Source organism: Aplidium turbinatum, chromosome 4 (genome assembly GCF_918807975.1).
Source record: "Aplidium turbinatum chromosome 4, kaAplTurb1.1, whole genome shotgun sequence".
Lineage (NCBI taxonomy): Eukaryota > Metazoa > Chordata > Ascidiacea > Aplousobranchia > Polyclinidae > Aplidium > Aplidium turbinatum.
The window spans coordinates 4,788,914-4,804,615 of record NC_137475.1 but is presented as its reverse complement, the minus strand read 5'-3'; the positions used below and the strand labels follow the sequence as shown (position 1 = coordinate 4,804,615).

General features: G+C 38.3%; 1 protein-coding gene across 1 annotated transcript; it reads right to left on the bottom strand.

The window, feature by feature from the left end:
* Positions 1-7,368: 7,368 nt before the first annotated feature.
* On the bottom strand, positions 7,369-13,157 carry LOC145768846 (4-galactosyl-N-acetylglucosaminide 3-alpha-L-fucosyltransferase FUT6-like). Its single transcript, XM_082580453.1, has 4 exons — positions 12,955-13,157; positions 12,088-12,603; positions 9,443-9,665; positions 7,369-8,506 (listed from the first exon to the last, which is right to left on the bottom strand). The coding sequence occupies exons 1-4, from the start codon at positions 13,155-13,157 to the stop codon at positions 7,910-7,912; spliced, it is 1,539 nt and encodes a 512-aa protein (XP_082436579.1). The 3' UTR covers positions 7,369-7,909.
* Positions 13,158-15,702: the final 2,545 nt, after the last annotated feature.

Below are 15,702 nucleotides of genomic sequence, written 5' to 3'. Positions count from 1 at the left end.
TTGGAGTTTGTCGACATGTGTCTGAAAAGTGGAACCCCATATTGTTATTGCATATTGTATATGAGGATGCACAAGCGAGTGATACAATTGAAGTCTTGTTTTCGGAGGAATGAAAGATTTCAACTTAGACAAGATGCCGACGGACCGAGCAAGTTTCAATTTTATATCTTATCATTGATGGGGGTTTAAACGAAAGTTGATTGTCAATAGTTATTCCAAGATATTTAGCATGGTCAACTATTTCTAATTTATCATCATTGTAGAGAACATGGATTTCATCAAGATTTGTGTAGTTTTTTTTTTTGGGCGGAATTACTAATAAATTTGATTTGGAAGCATTGATAGTTAACTTGTTGGCATTTATCCAGCTATTAATTTCGATTAGATCCGAGTTGAGCTTGTTTTCTAGCAGACTTAAGTTTTCAGCTTTGACAATGAGACACGTGTCATCAGCAAACAATCTTGGTATTGATGATATGCCATTGGACAAATCATTTATATATAACAAGAAGAGCAGTGGGCCCAGTGTGGATCCCTGCGGAACGCCGTACTCAATAAGCTGATGAGTGGAAGAGTAATTGTTAATCTCAACATATTGTTGACGGCCATTCAAATAGGATGCGACAAGGTCGTTTGCTGGATACCAGTGGTCAAGTTTGCACAAGAGTCGTTTATGGCAAACAGTAGCCTATCGAAAGCCTTTTTTAGATCCAAGAAAACAAGCCCTGTAAAATCGTTGTTTTTCATTTGATCGTAGGAAGTGCTGATGATATCGAGAGCGCATGTGTTGTAGAGCGATTAGTACGGAATCCATATTGCGTAGGAACGAGTACAGAATTTTTATCAATAAAACAGTAAATCCGTTTAAATATTATCTTTTCGAATACTTTTGAGAAGCACGATAACAACGAGATAGGTCGATAGTTAGATAGATCTTCTTTGTTACCAGACTTATAAACTGGTATAACTTTGGCAATTTTTAGCTTGTCCGGAAAAATGCCATATGAGAATGAATAGTTGATCAAAGCTGTCAAAGAAGGTGCGATAATGCTTGATGCAGGTCGGATAAAATATGGCGATATATCATCATAACCAGACGCTTTATTAGTATCTAAAAGACGTAATTCATTGTCTACTTCAGTTTCATCCGTTGGTTCAAAATAGATGGAAGATTGGACTCGATTATTCAGGTACCTAAAGTAATCATAATCATTACTGGGTTCAACATTATTGGCCAAGTGTTTTCCAATTTTACTGAAATGATTATTGAAGTTATCAGCTATAATGTTTGGCTGGGAGATCTGTGCTCCTTCTACATTAATAGTACCAACAGTGGCTTGGGATGATTTTTTATTTGGTAAAAGCGAGTTAATAGTTTGCCATGTTTTCCTGGCATCATTAGCCTACGATTTGCATATAGTTTTTGTTCGAAGTAATACTTTTTGCTAAAGATTTTACTTTTGTTAGTTTATTGGAGTACTTTTTGTAAAGGAACCTACTTATGTCATTGCCCTTTAAGAAATGAGTTTTATACATCTTTTGCTTAAATTCCTTTGGACACATCTTTTGGACACATAAATTCCTTTAGATATCCAGGGTTTTCTATGCAATTTAGCCTTTTTACGCGAGATTTTTCTAAGGGGTGCATGGTTATCTATTACATTTTTGATTATTTCAATTAGCTCAGAGAATTTATCGTTTAGACTTACAGATGATATAGCCGTAAAGGCAAGGCATGAATTTTTCCACACAATCAAAAATTTCTTGGCAATAACTTTCTAACTCAAAATTTCGTTTGTCGCGTGAGTAGGTTGTTGAATACTTTGATGAGGAGTTGCAACTCGTAATGAGACGGAAAACTGGGTAATGGTCAGTCATATCGTAATTAATAACTCCCGGCGTTAAACAATGAGAGATGTCATTGGTAAGGATATGATCGATGACGGTCGAAGATTTTTCAGTAACTCTCGTGGGTTTAGTTATTAAGGGATAAACTCCGTTGCTTGCAAGCATTGTAAGATAATTATTTGCAAGGGGACAACTGTTGAAGTCAGAAATGTTTATATTAAAATCTCCGAGTACCGTATTTACTTGATTGTAAACCGCGCTTGATTGTAAGCCATATGTGATAGTGTTAAAAATTTAATGTAAGTCGCCCTTGAATGTAAGCCGCAAATACTGTTTACACGCAAAGCTGAAACTGTTTACTGTTAAGTAGGCTACCATAAATAAAACTGACAACGCCTTTTTTTCTTTCAAATGCACGTCATAAATGCATGTGACAATTTAAAATGCACGTCACAACTTCACAATTGTCGGCATCAGACAACGCAGTGCGGCAAAACATCTATGGCAAAGTCGACAAGGAAAAGGGCAAAAAGAAAAAATGTAAGCCGTAAGCCGCCTTTGATTGTAAGCCGCCCTTGAATTTAAGCCGCAAACATGATGGAAAAAAAACTTTATAAGCCGCGGCTTACAATCAAGTAAATACGGTATGAAGTATTTTTTCTTCGAGTTGTTTAGTTTGGACAAAGTAGCAGGGGCGCCGGAAGCGGGGGGGCAGGGGAGGCAAATGCCCCCCTGCCCTCAAATTTTCTGTAGATGGAGGGGCAGGGGGGGCAATGGTGCCCTTTTAAAGTCATGTAAGCTACTGCACATTTTGCAATATAACAATTTCTGCTATTCGCTTTTAGCCTAATTATAATCTTTCATTTTTGCCTCAAAATAATATTTACGGCACAAAATTTTGCAACACAGTACAGGCCTTAAAACTCGTTTTTTTTCGGCAGCCATCGTGGCCAAAATACAAAATAAAAATAACGATAGCACAAGTAAATAGAATTAAACTTGCAGCAATGCTAAAATCATCACTTAGCGTTGTTGAAGTCTGGGCCTGGGCGACGTCCCTCAATAGAATCGTTGCACCACGCAGTAACTGCTTTATCTGGATTGTAATCCAGTACTATTCAAACGACACTCGCACGAGTGTCTCCAATGTGGCTGATTTTATAGAAGTTCGCCACTTCCCTAGAATTCTTTTTAGCAACGAAAAACAACGTTCGACATGTGTTGACGATGACGGCAAGGTAATAAAATAAGTATTTCAATGATTAAAACATTACTTGTAGGCTTTAACTGACCTTTATCAGAACTGACGATGCACTAGCAAGTGCGAAATATTTTTTCTGTTACATCTACTGACATCTGATCCCTGTTGCCTTAGCAATTGAGGTTTTAGCTATTTCAATGATGTACATTACTAAAAGAAGCATAATTTTTTGCAAAATATAATCAAAAAATGTTTTTCCCATTGATGTCAACTAACTTAGTTCTCCTTTTTAACAACGGTTCAATGTCCGACAACATCGAATCGACATCAAAACAACAATATTGCCAGCCGATGTAATGTAAATTAGCACTTTGGATTAAGACTTTGTTAAAATAAACGTCGAGAATTACAAACAAGACTTACAGCGCTCGTGATCGCAGATGGATATATTCCATCAATAACAAATATTCCCGCACAATGCAACAGTGGCGATTGTGACGCGCTGACCTAATTTTGCGTCATTCTTTGATACTGCATATTTTCGACAGTTAATCCACGATCATTCTATTGCGAAATTAAATAATTGGCTAGAAGAGACCGGCGGCCAAACTTGGCCGATTGAGGAGGTAGCACCGGCGGTTCATTCAAGCACTACTTAGCGGCCATGGCCGCAGGCTGCTTTTTAAGGCTTGACAGTAGGTTACATCATTATAACATAGCATGGTGCCCTTCTTTGTATACCGGATTATCATTATCGCTATATTTTATCTTAAAACTTGAAAAAAAATTGGCGTTTTAGTAAACAAAAGTGCCCTTTTTTCGTAATCTTGCTCCCCAATCAAAAATCGTTCCGGCGCCCCTGCAAAGTAGCATCAACAGCTTCAACAAAGTTAGTTTGACTAGTTCTAGGGTGGCGATAAACTGCTCCAATTTTTAGCTAACGTTGAGGAGAGTCTATATCAATGCTAACCCATGGGTTTTCACAGTCGTTACTTTCAATTTGATATTCTGTTACAATGTTAAATTTATAATTATTCGAAATATAAATCAATACTCCTCCTGCCGAGGTATGAGAATTTTTAAATACAAAATCATAACCTGGTAGTGATATATTTACACATGGCTCATCTCTAATCCGTGTTTCACTTATACAGATGACGTCAGGGGTTTTTCTTATAGTTGTTTCGTCAGGGTGTTTCACTTATACAGATGACGTCATTTTAGGCCTAATTTTCAATCCTTTTTTTCAGAAAGTTCATCGATTGGCAGGCTAAACAATTCTTAGAAAGGGGTCTGTGGCTATCAAAGAAAAGATTGAGAACGATTAGTTTAGTTTTTCATTCTTGAGTATGGGTTGCTCGTGTATTTTTTTTGTGGTGCCAAATGTAAAACTATCGATGTTTCAGTGGGCCTGCTGACCTCTCTAGTGGTGTTTGAGAAGATCAAGCAGTAGGCTTGTCACATGTTTAAAAATAGAAATTATTTTTTTGATAAATCGTAATCGCTAATTATTTTGAACTTTGGAAACTTTAATTACATGTGTAGATACTTCTCTTTGGACAGTCGTTTTGATAATGTGCTTTAGAAAGAAAAAAACTTACTTTGATTTTTGATTCGGACTTTGGTCCAAGGCTACATTGCATCAAATATTCTCTCAGTATTGTCCTTTTTTACATTGTTTCAACGTTTGCTCAGGTTGGGTCAATGTGGAAAAAAATAATTGGCTATAGCCTGTGACCTACGTACTACGTAGCCTACGACCTTATTGAACATCTGGATTTAAAATGTTTTTTTTTTATTACTTTACTTTGGGCATAACCTACTTTTACAGATGTTTTGAATCTTTATTTTTAACCTCCACAATACATGAACATTTCCTTGTTGCTGAATTGGACTTTGGATCAGTCAAAAAGAAAAAACGATCTGGAAGAGGAATAAATTGCTGTTAATTTTATAATCGCCTTGAGTATTATGTCAAGCATCAGCCAGACCAAGCGATGCTTGTTGTTTCAAGAAAAACCTCTGAAACGTCAATCGCGTCTTTGTGTTGATGGAATTATTACGTTACTTTTACAGACATAAAGCTTGTGTTTACTTAAATTCATGTATCTCCTTCCACGGAGTTGGCGATCTATCGAATTGTACGAAAACAATTACACTTTTACCAATTTTTTATTCGTTCTGAAAAACAAGTTTAAATAATTGCTGTCAGTTTTTAGACGAGAAACTGAGCTTGCAGGGATTGACTCATGAAACGGCACCAGAGTATCTGTAGTTTGTTGTTTTAAAAACGCTATTTTTAACTTTTACTTCTGTAAAAAACAATTTTATGTCATCTTGTGGGCTGAAAATTAATCGTTATTTTTCATCATCCATCTAAACGTTGGCATAGCATGGCCAACGTTAATTCAACGTTTAAATGACATTTGTCTGTATGTGACTGTAAATATTTGGTGTAGTACAATATCTCTTCGAAGCCTTTTGCCGCATCTTGAAAAACGTTGTATCAACGTTAGCAAATGATTGTTATCCGATTGCTTGCTTCAACCAAGGCATATTACTTGAAGCTATTTCTTTTCGTTGTCTTTAAAGAACAAGGCTTCTCTGTGTTTTGCTGCAATCAGCATAAAAGCAAGCAAAGCGAACGCTTGTTTACTTGTGAGAACATAGACCAGAAATTCTCTTGAGTTTTGTATTAGCTGCATTTTGTAAAGCGAGCTGTTCAATCTTAGTTCTTAAGCATAAATTGAAAAACGTTATGTAAAATATTTCTTGACCAGTTACTAATTGTAAATTTTGTATTCCATTCTATTTGAATAAGATGCACTAGTAGAATCAATTGCTGTATTACTGTTACGACTTGATATCATTTGGATTATTATTTGTACGGATTTATCCTTCAAGCCCTGCTGCTGTCTAGGTGAGTCGACTGAATCGTCCCACCAGCTCTATTAGGATTGAAGTAGCCTTTATCTGTGCACTAAGTTTGTTAAACGAACTTGCAACCTGCAACCCCGTGAACTTGCGATCCGCAACTTGTGATCTTGTGGCTAAACTTGCGACCTGCAACTTGTGATCTTCTGAGCTGTGATCTTGCAGCCTTTTTGCCATAATAAACTAACAGAACTCAAGACCGTGTTCAGATTCAATCTACTTGGCTTGTTTCTCTGTCTGTTGTAGGTCCCAAAACCGTATTAAACTAAGCGACACATATAATAATCCGATCAACTGTTTGGCGCCAGTGAGAAAGATACAGTATTCTTAACGTAGAATTTGCGTCAAAATTCTACAATTGCTGCGTATGACCTTATCGAACGTAGCTTATGTTTGATCTTGAAGCGCCATTTGATCTTGAAGCTTCTTCGTGAACAAAGAACCTTCAAGATCAAGCGGTACTGGTTCGACCCTCGGGATGTGCGCTTGAGCAACGCATTCTAAGGATTGCTCTCCATTCAGTGGCACCTAATGGATGGAATTATTCCTCGGCAACAACACTTCAACAATCGGACACTTCACTCTTTCAATCTCGGTAACCCGCCCTGCGTCAGGAGCCTCTACAAGTATGCGAAACTACCAGGAATAACCTATCAAGACTTAGTCGGTCCGAGGATTAAGATTCAAAACCAACCAACGTTTCACTTCCTAGTTTGTTTTGAACAAGTTTCTTTGACCACGTGTTAAGCTCTTGCTTCAATTTCCATGTTTGGACATTTTTGCTACAGCTGCATTACCCTTTTTCTGATCTGGAAATGCTATAAATCTCCAGACCAGTGCTTTTCAACTCGTGGATGGATGCCTACGCACTTGGCAGATGAAAAAATGTAATGCGGAAACATGCTGTACTTAGTGACTTTTTTAGGTTGTTGTTCGTTTAAGTTGATTAGGCCTATGGTATCTTTGTCTTTTGAATAAATTAGCTTATATTACACTAGCACGAAATATCTTGCTACACGTCGGCAACTCACTCAAGGACTGATCTCCATTAAGTGGCACTTAGTGGATGAAAAAATCAGACAACGACGCTTTAACAAGCGGAAACTTCACTCTGTCAATCTCGGTGCACGAGTGATTCAAAGCCTCTACAAATATGCAAAATTAATAGAACTAAGCTCTCAATGAAGCTTTCGTAGTCCGTGGGGAAAAATTTCCACAATCAATCATGCTATGGTTCAAGGACGTTGATTCATTCGAGTATTTATCAAAAACAAAGAGAGCAACACGTCCCAACGCAATGCAACAACTAAATGCTTTTATTGCATAAGGACCCCAAACAATTACTTCGTTTGGCACAAATTTTCACCAGATGGTCACCATTGGTCAGATCCGTACCTGAGCTGAAGGCTATGTATCAGATAAAGTGGTGGTCTGTGACTTTTTTAGTATTTCTGACAGGGTGACAAAAAAAAAATACACAAAACAAATCGTAACATAAAAGCTGGGATGTCGTTGTTTCGTATTTCCGTCCAAAAACATTGGTTTAGCCAGAAATCAATCAGTCAAAAAAATTACTTCGTTTGGCACAAATTTTCACAAGATTTGATTAGATCTGTATCTGATGAAGATATGTAGCCTATAAAGCGGTTGTCTGTGACTTTTTCAGTATTTTTGTCAGGGCGACAACAAAACAAAATACACAAAACAAATCGTAACATTAAAGCTCGGATGTCGTTGTTTCGTATTTTCGTCCAAAAACATTGATTTAGCCAGAAATCAATCAGTCAAAAAAGTTTAATTCTGTATAGCTCCACGATTGGTTTCCACATATAGCTTCACTACACTGTGGAGGCGCCGAACCACCATGCGGTTATCTTCAACAAATAGCCTATAGCTTTACTGCAAAAATGATTCTTAGCTTTGCTGCTATTGAACGCATTCTGTGGGATTTGTTTTAAAAAAGTCGTGCGACAACGAATGAATAGTTTTCGTTTCTTTGTTTTCCATCACTCTTTGGCAAATCGTTTTTGGCTTTTCTTGAACTCTCAAGTCCGGAAACCTTAACTTTGTCATTCTAATCATTTTTTCATCGGTCATATTTACATTTTCTCTCCAGCGGAAAAACTTTCTGTACTCTTGGTCATTACGATCTAGGAACTCAAGATATTCAACTAATTCCTTTGGAGATTCAAAATCTTCAGCAAATATAAAGGAATCAAGAGGAGCAACACTTAAAATGTCTCCTTTCTGGGGACCCCAAACTATAGGTACAGCACCATTGCCAAGAGCCTTGTCCCAAAACTTTTCAGTGATGTAATCTTTACAATGCAGTGAGTTTTCAAAGGCAAGATAAAACTTGTATCTTTGGATAATCCGATCATTTATCGAACGCGTCCGATGGAATCTATCCCTGCAACACCTCCCGTAACACGTAATGCTTAATCCGTGTCGAATCATCTCTTGGCAATAATCCATGCGTAGCTTTGCTCCATAAGTTTCATTGCAGTTTCCCACAAACCAGATCTATTAAGTTGCACAAATGAGCTAATAAACAGTCTATCAAGATGTGATGTGTATTAAGACACCAGCAGTCTACAGTATGTTAATAATCTGCAGTCCACTAGCACACGCAATCTATAGCATAAGTCAGTAACTGCTCTTCTACATAAGGACTGCAGAGGCTGCAGCGCACAAGTTGAAATTTATTGCATTTCTTGCAAATATTTTCAGATTTCTGATGAGGGTTTAGGTTAAGCCGAAAACGTTTGACTGTTAGAACTATTTGTAAATATGTAAAATATATTTTTATCATGCTGAACAGTGTTGGTTATTGTGCCCAGGGCCGTTGAGAAGATATTTTGGGCCCGGCACCAATGAGATCCTTGGGCCTCAAATTACGACATTTAAAGGAAAGGGGCATTACATCCAAAGGATATACAGTGGTTTCCGGGTCCCTGATTTAAGCCGTATGTTTCCGGACCCATAAAATTATCCAGGGCCTGCTCCAAAAGTACCCCCTGTCAACGCTGCTGGTTGTGGTTTGCCTGTCTGTGGTATACAAAAATAAACTCTCTCCCGAAACTATATTCTGGCTAGATAAATTAGTTGCTTGTCTTACTTTGACAAAACTTTGACTCTTTTACCATTCAAAAACATGTTGTTTTTGTATTAAGCCTACAGCAAAATTAAGGGTTGTTTTTGATCGCAACTCTTTTCAAACAACCTTTAAACTCGGTATTGTGACGTCACTTAACAAAAAAAGCTACCGATTAGGTGCAATTCCCTGAAATTTTGTATTTGGTGGGCTGCAAAGTATTTTTCAAAATTGACCAAATTAGTTGGACATTTTCACTCCAGCATTATTAGTTACATTAAATGATCGAGCATTCTATAGCTCTCACTTTGCACGATATCAGTCCAAAAGCGTTGTTTCCACTCTTGGAAGTGGTGCCTACTTACCGCTAACTTCCGCTTTAAAGATATGATACGATCCACAGCAACCTTCCCAAGAGGAAGTCGTTTAATTAAGTTTCCTCTATAACCATAGTAACGCGAAACATCAGCATCGCGTCTGTAAGTCCACGTCCAGTTAAAGAAGTCGTTATACACGCGAAGGTCACTGTATTGCTTAACCCTGGAAGGAGGTTCGGCAGACAACCAAACAAAGACTTGATTCGGATGTCTATGGAAACAAAGATTTTATTAGCAAATTAGCTTACAGGTTGCAATTCACTCATGTTCGTTTCTTCATCAAAGACGCAGATGGAGCAACATATGAAAAAAAGGCTAATCAGTATTAATTTGCGCATAGGCCAAACAGTCTTAGCGCTTTTGGCATGCAAGGTTTTTCTACTCCTTGATGGGAAAGCTTGCACGATGCTCCAGAACACATCAGTGTCACCAGCTCAGTGGCCGAGTGGTTTCGCCTTCGGCTCTGGTGCTGGTAGATCTGAGATCGATTCCAGGTCGGGTCAAACCGAAGACTTGAAAAACGGTACCGATTGTGTTCTTTCTTGTGTAACGCAGTGAGAATAAATCGGGTAATAATGTGATAACATCGTAAAAACCTGATATAAAATTAAACATGAGCCCTGTCGCTAAAAGACCTTAGCTGTTGTAGAGCGACAATAAATAAAAACCATAACACATCAGTGCCGTGCTTCGGCAAAATGGCAAAACATTTAAAGCAGCTGCAGCGACGTAGCTGGAAATTAAATTTTAAGCGCGTGACTTCGTGAACGAAAAAGCTTCAAGATCAAGCGGCTCTGGTTCGACTCTCGGGGTTTGCGCTTGAATAACGCATTCTAATTACAGTGAAAACAATTGCAGTCATGCACTAATGAATATTACCTATGACCTGTTCTACTTAAAGCAGTGGTTCTTAACCTTTTGCCTTGTCGGCACCACCTTGAAATTATCAACCAGTTCTCGCACCCCCTCCTAAGATTGGCTAAAAAGTAATAAACGCCTACAGTTTGAAATTTTTGTGGAAACTGGTAAAAACAACTTTTCTTCTTACGTCGTATTATAACAAACCTTAATCATTCAGCATCTCTGCACCGCCTAGGAACAGGTCTCGCACCCCTCAGTGGTGCGTGCACCCCTGGGTAAGAACCCCTGACCTAAAGCAATAACGGAACCAAGGAGGGGCACTTTGTCACGTACTTCCAATCAAAATCGAACAAAAAACGCTTAAAATTTCTACATTTAAAAAAGAAATCTGTTGCTCGTTTCGCTCGCATAATCGCTTGTCGTAACGGATCGCATTGGGAACGCACGGTTTCAACAGTGATCTCAAAAAATAGTAGGCTTAGGTTACCGGTGAAGTTTTAATGACCCTCAAAACCAAGATACTAATGAAATGTTCCAAAGCAAACACATTGTTCACTAATTACCTAACAACTAAATAGACCTATTTCAGGTATGATTTGAAATGTGCCTTGTATAATCTATAGAGGTTACAAAAGGTGGGGAAAAGCTGATGGATTTTCGAAATTTTACTTAACTCTACATAATTCAGTGGCGTAGCTAGGGAGGCGGGGAGAGGACCGCCCCGGGCGGCACGTGTGGGGGCGGCACTTTCAGACTACGATTTTTGATTTTGATTAGGCCTATAATCTGATAAAAAACGCATTTCATTTTCACATGCTTTTTCTTGAAGGGGGGGTAAAATCTGAATCCACCCCAGGCGACACATTCCGGTACATTCCCTAGCTACGCCACTGACATAATACAATACAAACCATCAACAAATAAATAATTGAAATTCTGCTGTAGTCTTGTAATAGTAGTCCAAAAGAAAATATATTTAAAAAGTAGGCTAACTAATTTAAAATTATTTTAAATCAAAACTTGTCCTTCAAACTTTTGAAGAAATCTAGTTTTAATTTGATGATATTGCTCAAATAAGTTACAAGGTGTGTGTCTTTATCAAAGAATCATTATTGGTCCTAAAAAGTGCAAAGATAGCGATCAAAACAACATTAAATTGGTCAAAATATTATGGAGAGCAATTTCACCAGACCCCTTTTTAAACTAGTTTTCTTTTCCGACCTCAACGTTAGTCTAATTTATTTTACAAATCTTGCTTACAATGTGTTTAAACTGCTATAAAAATTTAGACCGATAAGTAGCATTGATGTTAAACTTCGTTTTTCCTATCGCCAGTCTGCGAAGCTTTTTTTAAAAAAAAAGGTGGGAGAAAAAAGGTCGGGGAACACTGTAGCCTACTACGGTATTAACTTTAAGACAAATACTTTTTGGTCGAAGAAAGTTTTTTTCATGAAACGTCATTCAGCATGAAATACAACGTCATTACAACATAGTACAGTATTAAAAACATATTTGGGTAAGAGCAATTGCTCCACCAAGCCTACGTCTCTGAGCAGTTGACTTATTGATGAGGGTACGCCCGACTAAATAAATCATTATGAAAATGGTATTAAAATGGCAACACTGCATCAATATTGGTGAAATATCCCATCCCATTACTATTTATTGACCAAACCCAAGACTTACAAACAGAAAACCAGTTGTTTTCTACATTAATCAATCTGAAAAACGATTGGTTGCTGTTTGGGCTCTGTGGTTAATGAACAGCTAACCTGTAGTTTATCCAGGGCATATCGTTGTCGCTTATTACCATGTAATGAAACACAACAGCGACGGCATCTCTGATTCTTCCTCTTTGGTATGTGATCTTACACGGAGGATACTTCATAGAACCTTCTGGAAGGGCAGCGTTCCGATCATAAAACTCATGATTCCAGTACAAAATTAAAGGATTGTCCTGCTTGTGTAGAGTTTTCTTCGAAACATAAGATGTATTTAGTTTTAACCATTTTCGAACAACCTTCCTTATGTTAATGACGAAGTTCGTGGCATGTTTTTCTGGGAACTGTTTCCTGACTGATCGGGAAACATAATTAGGCCTACTGGTCGGATTGACATAATTCCTTGATGCAGTCAAACCCGAAGAATTAGTGCCAGCACCCAAAGTAAAGCTCGTCACTCCGCCTTTTGACTGGTTAGAAAACTCATCTTGCTTTGGAGTGATTTCATAAATAACATCATTATTTTTAACAAGAATTGGATGAACGGAATTGAAACTTGAAGTAAGGCTGAACCAAAAAATTGTGAAAACAACAGTACACACGATTAGGTGAAGAAAACAATTTTTAAAATCCATGAAAAGCCTTGAAAATACAAATAGACCTAAAATAAATCACAAGTGTAATGAGCAACGCTTTATCTACGTTTAATCACGGCTTTGTTAGCCTACGTAGTAAAGGCAGAATAACGGGGAAAAAATCGACGATTTATTTTCAGCAATAAGGGGCTCAAGTTGTCAACTTCTTAGTAGTGAACCCTGGTAATTGATTCTTGCAAGCAAGCGAGTGACAACAAATCAAGACAGCAATTGTAGCTCACAGAGCTCTATACAACTCCACACTGTACAGAGTGATGCTGACCCAGAGTATGCGCCCTTTATATCTAATAACTTTTCAGGGCAGTCAACTTCGGTTTTCGTACGGGAAGGCATCACCTTGCTACAGTTGAATATGGCAGGCTTGACCAAGTCTAAAATCAACATCTTCAAAATCAATAAAATCCCAAGTGCGGCCGAATATGCTCCAGCCTGGTGCCGCAGCTCACATGCAGGAAAAGTGGACATCGCCCTTAACGACACCATGCGCATACTCACTGGGTGCATGCGTCTAACTCCCAACAGGCTTATTACCAGTGCTTTCAGGAATCGGTCCACCAAAACTACGCAGAGAGAACTTCACCATACGGCTCGCATTAAGGCAGAGGTCAACAATCGCCATGCTCTCCACACTGTATAGCCTAGTCCTCGACGTACAACAGCTCACACGTCAACGCCTGCCTTCCATGCATCCTTTTTCCCGACACATTATAGCGCTTCATGAAGATCACTTCGACCTTATGGAGTCATGGAGAGACCGCTGGGAAAACCTCTCACGGCCCGACCAACTCCAAGTCACACCAGACACTAAAGTACCACCTGGTTCAGACCTGCCAAGAAAAGAATGGGTGACTCTGAATCGCCTCCGTACTGGTGTTGTTCGCTTCAAACACAACATGTTCTCCTGGAGCTTGTATGACTCACCAGCCTGTGTTTGTGGTGAACCTCAAACAGCACAGCACATCATAAGTCATTGTCCAGTGTTTCGACCTGCAGATCATGTGGATCTCATAGACCTTGGCATGAAGACATTGCACTGGTTGCAGCAATTGAGAGATATTGCCTCATGAGCAAGAAGCAGTAAATCTTTTCAAAGTTTCTGTTGTTCGAGCTTTGGCAGCCTATGGTACTACAAACGAAGCATTCACTTCTTCTAACTCATTGATACTTGAAAAACTTTAATCGAATCATTCCTTTTTTTTGCATAACCATAAACTCAGTTAAGTAGCCTAGCCTACGCAGTACGCAGTACCGGATCTGACTCGGGCTGTTTTTGAAATTTGGAAAAATCTGATAGGTGACGATGATGCTTTGTACCAGTGCTGCCAATTGTGCTTCAAGTTTCTAACCCAATTTTCATTATTAACTTGCACAAGATAGTTTTATCTTTGCAGATTGAAAGTTTGAAATAAGTCCTAAAGTGACAAAATTGCACAAAATAATAGTCAAGAAGGCTTCTAATCAAATAAAAAAGGAACCTTACCATATTTATTAATTCAAGATTCGTTTTGAACATATAGAATATGCCTTACCAAGATAAAGAAGATTAAGATATGACATAGCCAATAAAAAAATCATGTAACATCATAACGGGTCCAAAAATTTACAACCGAAAAAGCTGAATTTTTCCAGTATTCCAAAACAAAACTAGTGTAGTTTCTTGAAAAAAATCGAGTGACTGGAAACGCTGATTGGCACATACCCGGTGACGATTCCCTAACATGGTTACGTCACAAAAGCTTCTGATAGGTTTGATCTCGACGATATTTTTCCAAAATTGAAGTTCAGCGGTTGTGTTGTCTTTCCAACTTTTGCAAAAAACGAGTTCTTTCAGTTAGGTTTGCACACTCGTTGAAGATGTGTACAGTTCTGAGTTGTGTACTTTATGCTGTTCTCCGTTGTGTGTTATATTTAACTTTTGCATTTTTAAATTCCTTGTTTTAAGTTTGTTAAAACTTTCCAATTAAGGAAAGATAACATTTCACCAGCCCAGCAAGCACTAATGTCAGTAAACATAAATAACAAATTATTTACAAACCTTTGCGCACTGGCCAAACTACCAATGGCAAAAAGTTGCAAAAACATTGATCATATAATTTCTGCTAGAAAATGTCCGGCTAAAAGATCAAACTTTGCTTTGAATTTATTTTGCTCTGTTGATTGTAAACAATTAATTTTCGTAGAATCTAGAAAGTTGTAAAATGCTCTTATGGCTCAAAGAAACGATTTCGACACCAATTGTTTCGGTTATTCGGCCAAGTGGTACCGTAACCAGGTGCTTGATCCCATAAGTAATTACGTCATAATTTAGTGCCAATGCAATGCGGAAAAACCTAGAACATCACACAACTAAGGCGAAAGAGAAAATTGAATTGAGTCCTGTCTTTGTCATGAGTTACCAAGGGGAGTGGGGGGGACTTATATACCAGTCCCAGGTATACAAGTCCCCCCCACCCCCTTGGTAACTCATGACAAAGACAGGACTCAATTGACATGGCTCTTTCGCCTTAGTTGTGTGATGTTCTAGGCGTTACCATTGTTCCAGACAATTGTTCACCAAATCAAACCTCATATAAAACCGTTCAGGTCTACTGAATCTTAGCGAATTACGTAATGGAATATTTCTAAAAGGTGAGCAGATTGCACGATCGTTTGCAGGACCTGTAGGGCATTGCAGCTGCGGCATGACATTGCATCATCGTTAAATCTTTAAATCTTCGGTGCTCTGTGTAGAGGTGGGCGGTGTTTTTCAACAACCAATTAAGTTACTGTAGGATTAGGTAGGATGTCGGGAGGCAAACCATCATTGAATGACTGAACACGACTCACGAGCGCCTTATACGCTGCAGCCCAATCTTTGGACAAAATTGGTGCATATCAGATCCAAAACAAGTTCACAAGGGATCCAAAACATGAGCATGGCAAGGGAGATTCAAAACATGAGCATAGGAAGTCCAAACTGGGGTATAGCCATAGGAGATCACAAATATGTTAATAGTAGATATAAATCTTG

Excerpts from the sequence above, each read along its gene's own strand:
- LOC145768846 (XM_082580453.1), bottom strand. The coding sequence starts at position 13,157 with ATGTCCACTTTTCCTGCATGTGAGCTGCGGCACCAGGCTGGAGCATAT. Across the intron at positions 12,604-12,954 it reads ATAAAGGGCGCATACTCTGG|CCTTACTTCAAGTTTCAATT; the intron begins GTCAGCATCACT and ends TTTTTGGTTCAG. Across the intron at positions 9,666-12,087 it reads ATGCCCTGGATAAACTACAG|ACATCCGAATCAAGTCTTTG; the intron begins GTTAGCTGTTCA and ends TTGTTTCCATAG.